The 17,588-nt window shown below is 45.5% G+C and overlaps 1 protein-coding gene and 2 non-coding genes across 4 annotated transcripts in view; 2 read left to right on the top strand and 1 right to left on the bottom strand.

The window, feature by feature from the left end:
* Nucleotides 1-13,401, bottom strand: part of LOC106602234 (E3 ubiquitin-protein ligase DTX4) — a 33,010-nt gene extending 19,609 nt beyond the window's left edge. The window contains exons 1-2 of one of the 2 annotated variants that reach the window (XM_014194749.3): nt 13,090-13,401; nt 11,546-11,760 (exon numbers count right to left, since the gene is read on the bottom strand). In XM_014194749.3, coding sequence (XP_014050224.1) covers nt 11,546-11,760; nt 13,090-13,175 — 301 coding nt within the window. In that variant the 5' untranslated portion in view covers nt 13,176-13,401. Of the gene's footprint in view, nt 1-11,545; nt 11,761-12,049; nt 12,557-13,089 lie in introns of those variants that run through there. The other variant, XM_014194750.3, reaches the window with a different exon arrangement.
* Nucleotides 13,402-16,384: 2,983 nt separating this feature from the next.
* Nucleotides 16,385-16,457, top strand: trnat-ugu (transfer RNA threonine (anticodon UGU)). The gene has a single exon. It is a non-coding gene; the product is annotated as a tRNA-Thr (tRNA).
* Nucleotides 16,458-17,134: 677 nt separating this feature from the next.
* On the top strand, nt 17,135-17,207 carry trnak-uuu (transfer RNA lysine (anticodon UUU)). The gene has a single exon. It is a non-coding gene; the product is annotated as a tRNA-Lys (tRNA).
* The last annotated feature ends 381 nt before the right edge of the window (nt 17,208-17,588 follow it).

Raw genomic sequence — 17,588 nt, 5'->3', positions numbered from 1 at the left:
GGGTCAGGAACCGTCCAATCAGAGACAAGCTTGGTAACCACGGGCAACATGTGGCACGGCCATTCAGCCAATGCCAAGGTAGAGAGAAGAGGGACCCACACTGGGGCCTGGCCGAGACAGACTGGGACACACAGACATCAAAAGAGGTTCCTGAATGCAACAGGCCTAGCGATGTTTGTTTGAGGCACACAGTCAAGGGTATTGTGTGTGTGTGTGTGTGAGAGAGAGACCCTTTGAATTGAGAGACAGAGAGACAGAGAGACAGAGAGACAGAGAGACCGACTCTTTGAATTGAGAGAGAGAAAGTGAGAGAGAAAGAGAGAAAAAGTGTGTGTGTGGGGGGGACTAAAGGCTGAGCCCGGGAGGTCTTTTTCCTCTATAAAACGATACAATGGTTCTAAAAGAGAAATGAGCACTTGACCCCAGGAGTAGCATGTGAGACTCAGTAGACTGTAGAGGAAACAGGGCTCTTTCAGTTCCACAGAAACAAAGGCCGGCTCTCACAAAGACAAACCACTAGCTGGGATGAGGACAGTCACGGGTGGACTGGATTCTGATAGAAACCTCTAGTGATGGATGACCTTTGAAGAGAAACATACGGGTCATACTTTAGCCCACCTCTAGGACTCTGAGTCTTTCCTGGCCAGAAGGATAAACTCCGGGCCCCTCGTGTTAATATTTCACATGAACGTTTGAAAATAACGTGTTGAGCTCTCGCTATCATTTGCACAGAGCCGCTAACAACGTGCACGTGAGAAAAGACGGAGATAGCATCGCCGTCTACACAACCGCTAAAGACTTGTTGGCCATGATTCTGAACAGCTGAATCGATTGTGATGACGAGACGAGACAGCCGTGCCCACACACACACCTTCGACTTTCCGTAATGTGAGAGACCACGGCCACGTCCTTTAATCACCGTCTATAGTCTCTATTGAAGACAGAGAGGGCTGTGTTCATTAGGCGCCCACCGGAAGATGAGGGACGCTTGTTTTCGTCTTCCGTTGCAAAACTTTTTTTCTCTACGGCGTGCACGGATGAATAGGGCCGAGGTTTATCACAGGTGTGCAGCCAGAGGGATAACAACCATCCACCCTGTCGGTGTGTCTTATGTACCGGTGGACGCTCCTCTCTTTGGAGGGAAAACACTGTTCTCCTTTCATCTGAGGGATAATATCCACCTCTCTAGCCCCTTCACTGTCTTTCACCGAGGCCACTGGGGGAGAGGGCAGGCTGGGGGGGGTTGTTGGGGGGTGGGGTGTGATGGTTTAGGTGGGGGGTGAGCAAGTCAGGTGTGTGTGTGTGTGTCTACAGGGGGTTGAAGGTGACTTAAAAAACAGGTTGCTGTGAAGGTAAACAGGGACCAGCTGGGGTACCACCTACCGAGCACAGGTGGCTAGTGGCACCTTAATTGGGGAGGACAGACTGGTGGTAACGACTGGAGCGGAATCAACGTATCAATAACATGGTTCCCATGGTTTCCAGGTGTTTGATGCCATTCCGTCTGCTCCGTTCCGGACATTATTATGAGCCGTCCTCCCCTCACCAGCCTCCACCGCTACTGAGGGACTGTTCCAGCTCGACCACTGAGCCTTCTAGTTCCACAAAGGTTCCTTGTTGAGAACCGGTTCTTAGAACATGTCGCCACAGATTACGTTACCGTCCAAATCCATTACGCTCAGGTTACCCAAATGAATATGGACTCATTTTAACGGTGGATCGTAAAACCCACCCAACTCGTTCTATTTGTTTTTCCTTCCTTCTTTCTTTTTTTTTTTTACAGGGAAGACATTCTGAGACCTCGGTCTCTTTTATAAAGGTGCCCTGTACATACAACATCAATATACACATTACACCCATCTCCACCACCTAGTTAACTAGAATCCCAGGAGTTAGTATGGTAATCATCATCAACCATCATAATCTGTGGCGTAATGTGGAGCCTGCCTCTGATGAGTCTCCTAGGGGTAGAGGAGGAGAGGTGGTTCTGATGAGTCTCCTAGGGGTAGCGGAGGAGAGCTGGTTCTGAGGAGTCTCCTAGGGGTAGAGGAGGAGAGCTGGTTCTGATGAGTCTCCTAGGGGTAGGGGAGGAGAGCTGGTTCTGATGAGTCTCCTAGGGGTAGAGGAGGAGAGCTGGTTCTGATGAGTCTCCTAGGGGTAGGGGAGGAGAGCTGGTTCTGATGAGTCTCCTAGGGGTAGCGGAGGAGAGCTGGTTCTGATGAGTCTCCTAGGGGTAGAGGAGGAGAGCTGGTTCTGATGAGTCTCCTAGGGGTAGGGGAGGAGAACTGGTTCTGATGAGTCTCCTAGGGGTAGGGGAGGAGAGCTGGTTCTGATGAGTCTCCTAGGGAAGCTCGCTGGGTGTTCATTAACCTGCTCTTCAACCTTTACATGGTGGACTGACTGAATGGCTGATGAGACAGAGGAGTTCTGGGAAACTACAATAACATCCTATTGAAATAAAACACCTGATTTATGATGAGGTCGCTTTCCCATGAGGGTGATATGGAAACTGTTGATCAGACAACGTCACTGTGGTTGGCCTCTTCCTCCCACCGTTACTCAATCAACAGATGGCTGTTCCTCTTCCTCCCTTCGTTACTCAAACAACAGTCTGTACTGGTCAGTTAGTGTGTGAGAACCAGAGTGTGTGTGTTGAAAGGAAGGGTGAAGCAGAGGGGAACAACAGGTTCCTGTCTGTCTGTCTGTCTGTCTGTCAACAGTAAACATTACACTCACAAACATTTAAAATGTAATATTATGTCTATATACATTGTTGTAACAATATGTAAATAGTTAAAGTGCAAAGGGGAAGATAAATAAACAAATATGGGATGTATTTACAATGGTGTTTGTTCTTCACTGGTTGACCTTTTCTTGTGGCAACATGTCACACATCTTGCTGGTATTTCACCCAATAGATATGGGAGTTTGTGTAATCTGAGGGAAATATGTGTCTCTAATATGGTCATACATTTGGCAGGAGGTTAGGAAGTGCAGCTCAGTTTCCACCTCATTTTGTGGGCAGTGTGCACATAGCCTGTCTTCTCTTGAGAGCCAGGTCTGCCTACGGTGGCCTTTCTCAATAGCAAGGCTATGCTCACTGAGTCTGTACATAGTCAAAGCTTTCCTTAAGTTTGGGTCAGTCACAGTGGTCAGGTATTCTGCCACTGTGTTCTCTCTGTTTAGGGCCAAATAGCATTCTAGTTTGCTCAGTTTTTTTGTTGATTCTTTCCAATGTGTCAAGTAATTATCTTTTTGTTTTCTCATGATTTGGTTGGGTCTAATTGTGTTGCTGTCCTGTGGCTCTGTGGGGTCTGTTTGTGAACAGAGCCCCAGGACCAGCCTGCTTAGGGCAGGTATTCCTAAACTGGGGGTACGCGCAATGCCAAATAAAAATGTGATTCACTTTTTTTTTTTTAAACGTTAAAAAAATAAAAAATTCAAACAGTACATTTATATTTTCCAACGGGGCTAAAACATTTGGGTTCAGCGAAATAACGACACAATGTCAAATACAGGTAGCCCAGTCTTATAATGAACATCCAATCATATTAACCATTACTCGCTCGCGGTAAAACCTTCACACTTGCGCAGACATTTAGAAACGAAACATGACAATTTGAAAAATAAGCCACAGGAGTTTTTGGAGCGAGAATAAAGACGACTTTCGAGTAGCAAGACACGTATAAAAGCAACAGATACTGAGACTCTCTCCAACACAACCCAACATTGCAGAGTTATGTGCATCCTTTCAGGCACACCCTTCTAATTAACCTGTGGTGAGTTATTCAACATTTTTGATGAACAAATAAGGTTTTATATGTAAGATGGCTCAAGAAAGAGCAAAATGATTGATAATTATTATATTATTATTTGTGCCCTGGTCCTATAAGAGCTCTTTGTCACTTCCCACGAGCCGGGTTGTGACAAAAACTCACACTCATTCTCATGTTTAATAAATGTATTGTATAGTGTGTGTGTGGCAGGCTTACAATGATGACAAAAAACAACATTGAGAGTGTGCTGACCCTGGTGCTAGAGGGGGTACGCAGCTGGAGGTTGAACGTTTGAAGGGGTACGGGACTATAAAATGTTTGGGAACCACTGGCTTAGGGGACTCTTCTCCAGTTTCATCTCCCTGTAAGTGATGGCTTTGTTATGGAAGGTTTGGGAATCGCTTCGTTTTAGGTGGTTGTAGAATTTAATGTCTCTTTTCTGGATTTTGATAATTAGCGGGTATCGGCCTAATTCTGCTCTTCATGCATTATTTGGTGTTTTACGCTGAACACTGAGGATATATTTGCAGAATTCTGCATGCAGAGTCTCAATTTGGTGTTTGTCCCATTTTGTGAATTCTTGGTTGGTGAGCGGACCCCAGACCTCACAACCATAAAGGGCAATGGGTTCTATAACTGATTCAAGTATTTTTAGCCAGACCCTAATTAGTATGTAGAATTTTATGTTTGTTTTGATGGCCCTTCTTGCCTTCTCTCTCAGATCATTCACAGCTTCGTGGAAGTTACCTGTGGCGCTGATGTTTAGGCCGAGGTATGTATCGTTTTTTGTGTACTCCAGGGCAACGGTGTCTAGATGGAATTTGTATTTGTGGTCCTGGCAACTGGACCTTTTTTGGAACACCATTATTTTTGTCTTACTGAGATTTACTGTCAGGGTCCAGGTCAACCAGACAGAATCTGAATCTGTGCAGAAGATCTCAGTGCTACTGTAGGCCCCCCTTGGTTGGGGACAGAAGCACCAGATCGTCAGCAAACAGTAGACATTTGACTTCAGATTAGGGCTGGGTGATATATCAAATTAATTTGACTAATTCGAATGTATGTTTTTGCTCAATATTCCAAATGCCTGTATCGCAGAATTGAGTTAAAAAAATATATTTTTTAGTTTTTATGAGCGTGAATTAATTTGATTATTGCTGACTGTTTTAAATGCAGTGTATTTGACCCTTAATTGTAGAACACAGCTTATTATTATTTATTTTTTTATTGAAATATGTATCGTGAATATCCCATAAGTTTGAAAAAACTTGAGATATGAGTTTCAGGCCATATCACCTAGTCCTACTTCAGATTCTAGTAGGGTGAGGCCGGGTGCTGCAGACTGTTCTAGTGCCCTTGTCAATTCGTTGAGATATATATATATATGTTGAAGAGGGTGGGGCTTAAGCTGCATCCCGGTCTCACCCCACGGCCCTGTGGAAAGAAGTGTGTGTGTTTTTCGACCAATTGTAACAGCACACTTGTTGTTTGTGTACATGGATTTTATAATGTTGTATGTTTTTCCCTCAACACCGCTTTCCATCAATTTGTATAGCAGACCCTCATGCCATATTGAGTCGAATTTCTCTCACGGACCTGGGAGAGTGTGTGTGTGTGACGGTCAGTGTGTGTGTGACTGTGAGAAACATGCCTTCCAGCCATTCTCAAACCTGGCCAGTCAAGCGGTCCACTAACTGTTGCCCTAGGTTCACCCCTCACTCTTAGATGTGAATTCCTGCTCTGCTCACTGAAACAAACAAACACACACACACACACACACACACACACACACACACACACACACACACACACACACACACACACACACACACACACACACCACACACACACACACACACACACACACACACACACACAATTGGGAAAGGAAACAGAGAAAAAGAGAGCAGGAAAATGTTGACTAATACAGACACAATCTTTTTGGTTGACAGACACGGCCCCAAGACCGCTGTCTCTCCTTCCTTAGTCCTTTAGCTTCAATGGGAAAGCCAGCCTTGTGCCAGAATGTCGCTTTCTCAAAACAGAGAAAATATGTCGCTAATGGAATAGAATCTATGTAGCAGCGCTCTGATGTCACAAGCAGAGATAAAGCAAGGGAAGGGGAACAATAAAAGGTGTCTGCTAGAGCACTTCTAAAAGAAGAACTGTGGTTTCTAACGACACAATGACGCGGATAGGACACCCTCCCCCTCTCTCCATCGCTCTTTTCCCTCGCTCCTCATTTCTCTGTGTTCTAGTCTGACTGACCTCAGATGATCTTCTACACAGAAGCCCTCGAACTACTGTCTTACTGTCTTTCTCTCTCTCTCTCTCTCTCTCTCTCGCTCTGTCCATCGTTACAACACTGTATATAGACATATTATGACATTTGAAATGTCTTTATTCTTTTGGAACCTCTGTGAGTGTAATGTTTACTGTTCATTTTTATTGTTTATTTCACTTTAGTTTATTATCTATTTCACTTGCTTTGGCAATGTTAACATAAGTTTCCCATGCCAATAAAGGCCCTTAAATTGAGATTGAGATCTCCACAAAATGTAAACACCATCTATAAAGGCCTTCTTCACCAGAGAGATAGAGATAGAGATAGATAGAGAGAGAGTGTATAAACTATCAAAACAGTAAAAAAGGGCAATATGGTCAGCTCAACCTAGAAGCACAAAAACAACACTATCTGATTTAACCTTCATTTAACTAGGAAAGTTAGTTAAGAACAAATTCTTATTTACAATGACGGCATACCCCGACCAATGCAGGGCCAATTGTGCGCCGCCCTATGGGACTCCCAATCACAGCCAGATGTGCGGCAGCCTGGACGTCTCTAGCACTGAGATGCCGTGTCTTAGACCACTGCGCCCCTCGGGAGTCCCTTCTCTCCCTCCCTTCTCTTTGTAGCCCTCCGACCCTAACCCTCTTAGCCCAAACACGAGAGCCATCGGATAGAATGAAACACAATCCAGTGTGTGTGCGTCATTGCATATGGGTGCTTGTGTGTGTGTATTGAGCATATGTGTGTGTGTGTGTGTCTGTGCACTCATTCATGCATGACCCTGTGTGTGTATGTGAGGCCTCTCTGCTCCTAATCCAAGGCCTACGTTGTGAAACACACGCTGACTGACGGCACTCGGGAGGCCCTGGGGCCCTGAAGTAACCTGACACGGACTGTTGCACAACAACCTACTGAGTTGTACTGGGGGGAACGTTCTGTTCTACTCCCCCCTCCGTCTCTCTCTCCGTCTCTCTCTCTCTCTCTCTCTCTCCTCAAACAACCTATTGGGCTGGGGGAAACCTTTCTGTTCTGTTCTACTCCCCCCTCCGTCTCTCTCTCCTCAAACAACCTATTGGGCTGGGGGAAACCTTTCTGTTCTGTTCTACTCCCCCCTCCGTCTCTCTCTCCTCAAACAACCTATTGGGCTGGGGGAAACCTTTCTGTTCTGTTCTACCCCCTTCTCTCTCTCTCTCTCTCTCTCTCTCTCCCCTCCTCCCTCTCCAGTCTCGCCTCCATTCCCCCTCTATCTGTACTTCACCACTCTCTCACTCTTACCCTCCCTTCATCTTTCTCAATATTCTCTCTCTCTTCCCCTCGCTATTCCTCTCTTTCTCGCTGCCTCTTTGTCCAGCCTGGTTCTACTTAGAAGTGGCCTGTCCCTTGGGTCCTAGCTTAGAGCCTTTCACTTCTTTCCCTTCTGAAAGAGAGACGTTTCAGGTTTGGCTTGTGTTTAGTTTACCTCCACCCTCTCTCCCCCAGGGTGACCCCGTGACCCCGACCCCAGGCTTTGTGGGTGTCTGGGAAACGTGTCCCCTTCGGCTGGACCAGCTGGGGCAACAACAGGGCCTCCGAGCCTCAGACGGCAGCTGGCTGCTTCTTCGAAGACCAGTGTGTGTGTGTGTGTGTGTGTGTATCTTCTAAGACCAGACCCCCCCCTCTGTGCTTTCCTATCCGTCTATGCCTCAGAAGCCTCTATGCCTCCCTGTCAGTCTCATCTGTGTGTTTAGCCGATCCGTCAGCCTCTCGGTCTATCTGCCTGTCGTCAGTCTCTGACTCTATATCAATCATCATGTCATTTCAACCATTATTGTCTAACTCTCCCACCACAACACTCTCTGCCACAGGGTTGTGTTGCGTGTGTTACTAATGTGTCAACTTGTTTGAGTTTGGGGTTTTATGTGTATGAGGGAGAGAGACAAGAGAGACAGAGGAGGGAGAGAGCAAGAGAGACAGAGGTAGACAGAGGAGGGAGAGAGACAGGAGAGAGAGGAGGGAGAGAGCAAGAGAGACAGAGGTAGACAGAGGAGGGAGAGAGACAGGAGAGAGAGGAGGGAGAGAGCAAGAGAGACAGAGGTAGACAGAGGAGGGAGAGAGACAGGAGAGAGAGAGCAAGAGAGGCAGAGGTAGACAGAGGAGGGAGAGAGACAGTAGAGAGAGGAGGGAGAGAGCAAGAGAGACAGAGGTAGACAGAGGAGGGAGAGAGACAGGAGAGAGAGGAGGGAGAGAGCAAGAGAGGCAGAGGTAGACAGAGGAGGGAGAGAGACAGGAGAGAGAGGAGGGAGAGAGCAAGGGAGGCAGAGGTAGACAGAGGAGGGAGAGAGACAGTAGAGAGAGGAGGGAGAGAGCAAGAGAGACAGAGGTAGACAGAGGAGGGAGAGAGACAGGAGAGAGAGGAGGGAGAGAGCAAGAGAGACAGAGGTAGACAGAGGAGGGAGAGAGCAAGAGAGGCAGGAGAGGCAGAGGAGAGAGAGAGACAGGAGAGACAGAGGTAGATAGAGGAGGGAGAGAGCAAGAGAGAGGGAGAGAGAGAGGTGGAGAGACAGCACAGAGCCAGAAAGATATATTGACAATGTGTTAGAGAGGGAGTCAGTGACTCAATCGGTGGTCAGAAGGGTGCGCCCTTTCACAACAGTCTGCCCATTGTCTGACAGACGGTAACAGCAACGGCTCAGTCGACAAGTGCATCTCAGAATTACAAAAGCATTCTACTTTCTAGTCACCCACTTCAGGTAGAAAAACATTTGCCTGTGTTTGAGAAAAGACTCCCCAAACGTCGGCAGCTAGCCTAAAGGCTAACATTTTACATTTACATTTAAGTCATTTAGCAGACGCTCTTATCCAGAGCGACTTACAAATTGGTGCATTCACCTATAATATCCAGTGGAACAACCACTTTACAATAGTGCATCTAAATCTTTTAAGGGGGGGGTTAGAAGGATTACTTTATCCTATCCCAGGTATTCCTTAAAGAGGTGGGGTTTCAGGTGTCTCCGGAAGGTGGTGATTGACTCCGCTGTCCTGGCGTCGTGAGGGAGCTTGTTCCACCATTGGGGTGCCAGAGCAGCGAACAGTTTTGACTGGGCTGAGCGGGAACTGTGCTTCCTCAGAGGTAGGGGGGCCAGCAGGCCAGAGGTGGATGAGCGCAGTGCCCTTGTTTGGGTGTAGGGCCTGATCAGAGCCTGAAGGTACGGAGGTGCCGTTCCCCTCACAGCTCCGTAGGCAATCACCATGGTCTTGTAGCGGATGCGAGCTTCGACTGGAAGCCAGTGGAGAGAGCGGAGGAGCGGGGTGACGTGAGAGAACTTGGGAAGGTTGAACACCAGACGGCTTCCTGAAATGACAGACGCTAATGCTAGACGGGTTTTATCTTCCACAGGGCTCCTCCAGAAAAAGGGAAACCTAAGCTGTCAGTGACAGCTGGAAACCCTTCAGTCTGGCTTCTCTGATTGACTATTAGCCCTGTGAATAGTTGGCAAGCTGCGTTTCCAAATCCAGTAGCTACGGGGAATTACAGGAAGGGGATTTAAAGTCAAATAATAGTTCTAAAAAAGTTGTTGAAGCAACAAAGTAATGGGACTCTGACAGCATCATAGAAGCACTGCAGCACACAGTGGTGGGAAAAGCCAGGACACAGAGAAAGGAGAAACATGGACACGTGAGGCGTAAAGCTCATTTAGAAGCTGTGAGCTGGCTAGCTGTGAGCTGGCTAGCTGTGAGCTGGCTAGCTGTGAGCTGGCTAGCTGTGAGCTGACTAGCTGTGAGCTGGCTAGCTGTGAGCTGGCTAGCTGTGAGCTGGCTAGCTGTGAGCTGGCTAGCTGTGAGCTGACTAGCTGTGAGCTGGCTAGCTGTGAGCTGACTAGCTGTGAGCTGGCTAGCTGTGAGCTGAGAGCTTCAGTATTCTCATGCGGTCTGTCTCTAGCACCAACGTTGTGAGATTACGTGGGAGGGAGAGGTGTCACAGTATCGTACAATCACCAGCTGTGGTGGAATAGCAGAGTGGAACTACATGGTAAAGGGAGATATTTCTGTCGTTGCTGCTCTCTCTCCCCCTTTCTTCCTCGTCCTCCCTTTTGTCTTCGTCTTCCACTTCGGTGAACTTATAATTGCCGGTACGCCCTCTACCCCGTCTCCCGACTCGGTGCGCCCGAGTTCTGCGCCTACAACTCTCTCCCACACTCTTCCCTGTGTGTGTGTGTGTGTGTGTGTGTGTGTGTGTGTGTGTGTGTGTGTGTGTGTGTGTGTGTGTGTGTGTGTGTGTGTGTGTGTGTGTGTGTGTGTGTGTGTGGGTGCCTGCGTGAACGTCTAGGCCACAATAGAGGAACAAACATCTGTTCCCTCAACTTCAACAAAGAGAGAGAGATGGGCTTCCCTATTACCTCCCTCCTTCCATCTCTCTCTCCCACGTCCCGAGCCTCTGACGCCGCTAGCCCCCACAGATCTGGCCTATCGACAAAACTAAAGACAAGACTGAGGAAATCAACAGGAGACAGTGTGGCTGAGACTAATGGGGGGGGGGGGGGGGGATTCTCAGATTCTCTGCTGTTTAAGCCTTGAAACATCCCATTCTCTCTGCTTTCCCCTTACACTCTGGAGCTGTCACAAAGAGCACCCTATTCCCTATGTAGTGCACTACTTTTGACTAAAACTAGCGCACTATGTAGGGAATAGGGTGCCCTTTCTCTCTCATTCCCCCTCTGCTTATCTCACCCAATGTCCGTCTCCACACGGCAGCTGCGTGTGTTAGATTCGGGGAGTATGGGGGGGGGAAATGTCTCTCGTAAGAGAGGCCAGGGCTCTGTGAGGTACAGCTGTCATAGGTCATCACACATTCACCCCATTCTGTCTGACAGGCAAGCGGAGGGTTAAAGTCAGGGACCCAGCCAGGGCCCTAGGAATATGGAAGTGATTGTAATTCATTCTTAATTCTAATTCTATGACGGAATGGAACCAAGCTGCGAGCTCTAAGCTCCACCCCAGCGGCGAAGCAGTCTATTAGTTGAACCACATGCAAAACAAACTGAATTTAATACAGCCGTGCAGTAACATGAAGTAAAAACCAGATCAAACTGACAACTGAGCCTAAGATGTTAAAAAGGCCTATGTAGAAGTAAGAATTCTGATAGGACTTTTGTCTGTCACAATATATCCATTCTGGACAGAGCAAGAAACAGAGACACTCACTGGACATCACAGGGGGTTGGTGGCACCTTAATTGGGGAGGATGGGCTTGTGGTAACGGCTGGAGCAGAATATGTGGAATGGTATCAAATACATCAAACACATGGTTTCCCGTCTATCTCTTAAGACCATCCAGTTTTGATTTATATTGGCCATATATTTTAAACTGTGCTGTTTCACAAAAGTTCTGCACCTATATACATCCACGTGGCTTCTTACACCAACACCTGTCGCGTAACATGACATCAGCATCCCAACAACAACAACAGCCATTCCCACCTCTCAGCTCTCGTCTTCTTACCTGTGTCCTGCCTGAACTGGTGCATCGACTGCAGGTCTAGGATGTAGGGCGAGAGGCGGTTGTCGACTTGGCCTAGCACGACGCTCCCACCACGGGGATCGCTTCGTATCACCGCCTCGATGTGGTGGGAGACGGCCGGGCTGTAGGGCCGCCACCGCCCGTGTTCGTTGAGCCATTCCCACACGACCACAGCGGACGCATGGAGCACGGTGGCCCTAGAAAGAGAAGTGAGAAAATACTCATCTGTTAGCAACCATGGTTTAAAAACGAAGGCGCGACGTTGTGTTTACATCCGGAACCAGGCTAGACTTTGTTCATTTGGCTACAAAGTCGCCTATCGCTGTTTATTGAAACGAGGATCGATGTCTCATCACTGATTACAACGTCACTTGGCTCAATCTAGCCTACATGAAGTCCCGTGGTTTACAAGTTATATGGGCTTGTAGCTAGGTTATATCTACACACAAATACAGGTCTCCCTAAATGAACAAAGAGGGATCTTACATTTAGTCAGCCGGCGGCGTGCTAATGTGAAGGAGCGCAGCATCAGGGCACAAATATCCGTGTCACTTTCATGGTCGAACACGGAGAAATCTTATTTTATACCATGTTGTTATGCCTTCATAAACAGTGGACGGGCAAAGAAACGGAGAGAGTGCTCTTGTTATTCTCGTTGAAAGCCTTGATTTTCAGTCACGGTCTAGCATAAAGAAACAAAATGTGTCGGACTGAATCGTATAAATCCCTTTGCCAGAGTCACTGTTGCGCAAGTGGCGAGACCCAGCTCCACTTCTGGAGTGACGAGAGAAAGGAGCTCCGTTCCAGTCGTTGTGGCGTAGTGTGTCGAACTGTTCCAAAGTGACATCCAACACCACACTCGTAATAGACCTACCTACCAATACCCGTGACTCCCTGATCGAGCTTTCACAAATCTTTGAAACCGGCTGGACAGGTATATGCTACGCAGAGAGAACGGATTGGTTGTACGGTTTCATTCAGTACAATACAATTCCATTCAGTACGATTTTTTGGGGGATGAAGCCTGGCACAACATGTTTGTGGGCGATTACTCAGCTCTTTGTGGTCATTGGCTAATCATCGCGTCGTTTACCCTAGAAACAGTACAGTCGCCCTATTGAACATGTTTATTACATATCATTACTGTAACTATGCATCTTCCCTCGGGTGGGAGATGGGCTACATTAGGCTACAAGTACACCAATTGTGCCAAATGAATTGGCTCCTGTCAATTACTGTACACAACTACCAAGGTTAAGCACAAGAAAGAAACCATTCAATAAGAAAACTTTCCGGTATCTATATAGGTTTTTATAGCCTCTCTATTGACTTGTCCAAGTTCAGAGAAAGGCAACTTGTTATGATAGAAGTGATTATGATGTATTGTGACCATGGAACATTTGGAATGCATTATTACGCACGGACTAGTCCCTTTTTATAAACACAATCAAAACGCAAACAACAAATGCAGCATTTTATTGGTATTTCAAAAATCACATCTATTGGCCTATTCACTAGTTACTTACGTTCGTTGCGTTGGAGGCTTGGTTTTAGAAATGGGTTCAAAACCAAGACTAACTATCCGTCCGTCTTCCACACGCATGTTTCTCATTTACAATCCTCAAGTGGTTAGTGATGCAAAAAAATATGCCTTTTCATAAATCCATAAAATACAATTCAATTAAATTCCTCCGCGTATTTATCGGATATGGAATACAATTTTCCATGGTGGAATTGATTCAGTATTCCAAAGCAAATATTGGACATATTTTACGTCCTCTGGCTAACCATACGTATCCGTCTCTGTATCCTTAAACTGAATATGTCCCATTCCGGAGGCTGGTACCTCCGTTCTATTTCTATACCACGCCCAAAGCCATAGGGGGCTGTCTATAGCAAGCCAGTCATGTGCATTGAATTCCCAAAGTAGTAGTACGCCACTGGTGCAGATCCGCCCTTAAGTTATCCCAAATTGTAAATGCATAGGCAAACACAAAAATAGCAACGTGTATAGTGTTGCTTTACAGGCTATGCCAACTGCAGGTTTATTTATTTGTGTGCCCATTCTGTGTTAGTTGCAGTGTTATTTTACCTGTATATACAGTTGAAGTCGGAAGTTTACATACACCTTAGCCAAATACATTTCAATTCAGTTTTTCACAATTCCTAACATTTAATCCTAGTAAAAATCCCCTGTTTTATGTCAGTTAGGATCACCACTTTATTATAAGAATGTGAAAATGTCAGAATAATAGTAGAGATAATGATTTATTTCAGCTTTTATTTCTTTCATCACATTCCCAGTGGGTCAGAAGTTTACATACACTCAATTAGTATTTGGTTGCCTTTAAATTGTTTAACTTGGGTCAAACATTTCAGGTAGCCTTCTACAAGCTTCCCACAATAAATTGGATGAGTTTTGGCCCATTCCTCCTGACAGAGCTGGTGTAACTGAGTCAGGTTTGTAGGCCTCCTTGCTCGCTTTTTCAGTTCTGCCTACAAATTTTCAATAGGATTGAGGTCAGGGCTTTGTGATGGCCACTCCAATACCTTGACTTTGTTGTCCTTAAGGCATTTTGCCACAACTTTGTAAGTATGCTTGGTGTCATTGTCCATTTGGAAGACCCATTTGCAACCAAGCTTTAACTTCCTGACTGATGTCTTGAGATGATGTTTCAATATATCCACATGCCTCATGATGCCATCTATTTTGTGAAATGCACCAGTCCCTCCTGCAGCAAAGCACCCCCACAACATGATGCTGCCACCCCTGTGCTTCACGGTTGGGATGGTGTTCTTCGGCTTGCAAGCCTCCCCTTTTTTCCTCCAAACATAATGATGGTCATTATGGCCAAAGAGTTATATTTTTGTTTCATCAGACCAGAGGACATTTCTCCAAAAAGTAGGATCTTTGACCCCAAACTGCAGTCAGGCTTTTTTTATGGCAGTTTTGGAGCAGCAGCTTCTTCCTTGCTGAGCGGCCTTTCAGGTTATGCCGATATAGGACTCGTTTTACTGTGTATACAGGTACTATTGTACCCGTTTCCTCCAGCATCTTCACAAGGTCCTTAGCTATTGTTCTGGGATTGATTTGCACTTTTTGCACCAAAGTACATTCATCTCTAGGAGACAGAACTGAGCGGTATGACGGCTGCGTGGTCCCATGGTGTTTATACTTGCGTACTATTGTTTCTACAGATGAACTCGGTACCTTCAGGCGTTTTGAAATTTCTCCCAAGGATGAACTAGACTTGTGGAGGTCTACAATTTTTTTTCTGAGGTCTTGACTGATTTCTTTTGATTTTCCCATGTTGTCAAGCAAAGAGGCACTGAGTTTGAAGGTAGGCCTTGAAATACATCCACAGGTACATCTCCAATTGACTCAAATGATGTCAATTAGCCTATCAGAAGCTTCTAAAGCCATGACATCATTTTCTGGAATTTTCCAAGCTGTTTAATGGCACAGCCACCTTAGTCTATGTAAACTTCTGACCCACTGGATTTGTGATACAGTGAATTATAAGTGAAATAATCTGTCTGTAAACAATTGTTGGAAAAATTGCTTGTGTCATGCACAATGTAGATGTCCTAACCGACTTGCCAAAACTATAGTTTGTTAACATGAAATTTGTGGAGTGGTTGAAAAATGAGTTTTAATGACTCCAACGTAAGTGTATGTAAACTTCCGACTTCAACTGTAGCCTCGTTATTGTTTTTTTATTGTGTTTAATTTTTTACTTTATTTTGTTTAGTAAATATTTTCTTAACTCTATTTACTTAAAACTTCATTGTTGGTTAAGGGCTTGTAAGTAAGCATTTCACGGTAACCTGTTGTATTTGGTGCATGTGACAAATACAATTTGATTTGATTTGTCAGTGCAGTGGTTATAGAGAATGGCTGGAGAAGATAGACTGTGGTTATAGCCAAGTTTTCCCATTGAAAGACTGCCGTGCAAAAGCACGAGTAAAGTAGTAAATGCTGGTCTGGACTGTGAATATGTATGTAGTCTATATTTAAGCAATAAGGCCCGAGGGGGTGTGGTGTATGGCCAAAATACCATGGCTTAGGGCTGTTATTAATCACGACGCAACGCGGAGTGCTTGGACACTGCCCTTAGCAGTGGTATATTGGCCATATAGCACAAACCCCCGAGGTGCCGTATTGCTATTATCAATTGGTTACTAACGTATTTAGAGCAGTAAAAATACATGTTTTTAAGGTCTGTTATAAACTGGGTGGTTCGAGCCCTGAATGCTGATTGGCTGACAGCTGTGGTATATCAGACAATATACCATGGGTATGACAAAACGTTTATTTTTACTGCTCTAATTAAGTTGGTAACCAGTTTATAATAAGGCACCTCTGGGGTTTGTGGTATATGGCCAATATACCACGGCTAAGGGCTGTACCACGGCTAAGGGCTGTATGCAGGCACTCCACGTTGCGTTGTACAGAGGACAGTGGATATTGGCCATATACCACACCCCCTCAGGCCTTATTGCTTAATTATCCACTTGAGCGCAACAAATGACAGGCTACAAACAACTTCTGAACAGCTTGTTGACAAATGCAGTTCTTTAACGCCATCTAGTGGTTGAAGTTGAAAACACATTGCAAGTCAAAATGCAGGATATTGTTGTTGTCTTTATAGTGTTGATTTAAAGTACTGACATAGAGATGTCATTACAATACAATCAAATCGATCAATCTAGGCCTTCGCAAGCAACCATATATGTTTTCAGAACGTTTATAGGGCTCTAATGAAAAAACAATCCAGGCTACACTCAAAAAGAGATTGCGTTTCAGCTTCAACAGAACAGGGCTCCATAGCTCAGGGGTTAGAGCACTGGTCTTGTAAACCAGGGGTCGCGAGTTCAAATCTCGCTGGGGCCTGTACACTTTTAATTTTTTCCCCTTCATCTGATCACACACGTCGTTCATTCACGTCCTAAACTTGGACAGGGCAAAAAAAAACTGCTACCATGCATTAGTCTCCGTTTTTTTTGATCACGTTAATGACGTTAATAAATTACGTATGTTGATCAGAGGAAAACAATGAATTGCCAATAAATGAAGATTAAAGGAACAACACAGAGGCTGACAATAGCTTTTCCGTGCATGTTGACACATACAAATGGCCAATTGTGTATCTTTGCACCGGTAGGTTATTATTATTAACACGTACACATTGCCAATAGTGTATCTTTGCACCGGTACTAGGTTAGTTGACCACAGAATGAAATGGAACACTCTAGCGAGCTATGATGTAGCTACAGTAGCTAGCTAAGTTAACGTTAGTTTAACCAAAGATACGATAACAGTCCCTATTCACCTGTGGGTAAAACCAAAGCTAGTAACCTCTATTCATCTGTGGTATAAACGTTACGATGCTGCCTGGAATACACTTACAGTAACGTTAGCTATGTGGTTGAAAATTGCCCCCTAGCTCTTGAGCTGAGCAACACAGAAACAATGCACAGTCATCGGCAACAGTAGCGAACAGTCGCTTTCCTAACAAGTGGAGACGTGATCTACACACTACAATCTTTCCACTTTCCCTGCCAGTCAGAGCCCGGATAGCTCAGTCGGTAGAGCATCAGACTTTTAATCTGAGGGTCCAGGGTTCAAGTCCCTGTTCGGGCGGTCGTTTTTTTGTTTTTACCGCTCCTTCTTCCTCATCTGCATACAGAACGAACGCTAACGAATATTATTATCAGCGTCGATAGCGTCTGACTGAGGTTAGTTGGAATCATGTTGCGAAATACATGCGCATACAACATCTGGTGTTAGGCTTGTTACGTTTAGCTAGCTCGACAAACCCATCACAACCATATTTTCAAGAAGAGAAGGACGCTTTTTAATACACAATACAATTATGTGTGATATTTAACAATATTTCAAATAAGTGATCTGAAATTAAGAAAGCTAGCTAGCCAACCACATTTTCCAACCGAGCTAGCGATCGAGCTAGCGAACACGGACTGGCTCTCTAGTTAACTAACGTTAGCTAGTTGTATTGGATAG

This window comes from Salmo salar, chromosome 04 (assembly GCF_965601325.2).
Source record: "Salmo salar chromosome 04, fSalSal1, whole genome shotgun sequence".
Classification (NCBI taxonomy): domain Eukaryota; kingdom Metazoa; phylum Chordata; class Actinopteri; order Salmoniformes; family Salmonidae; genus Salmo; species Salmo salar.
This window is presented reverse-complemented; position numbering and strand designations above follow the sequence as displayed.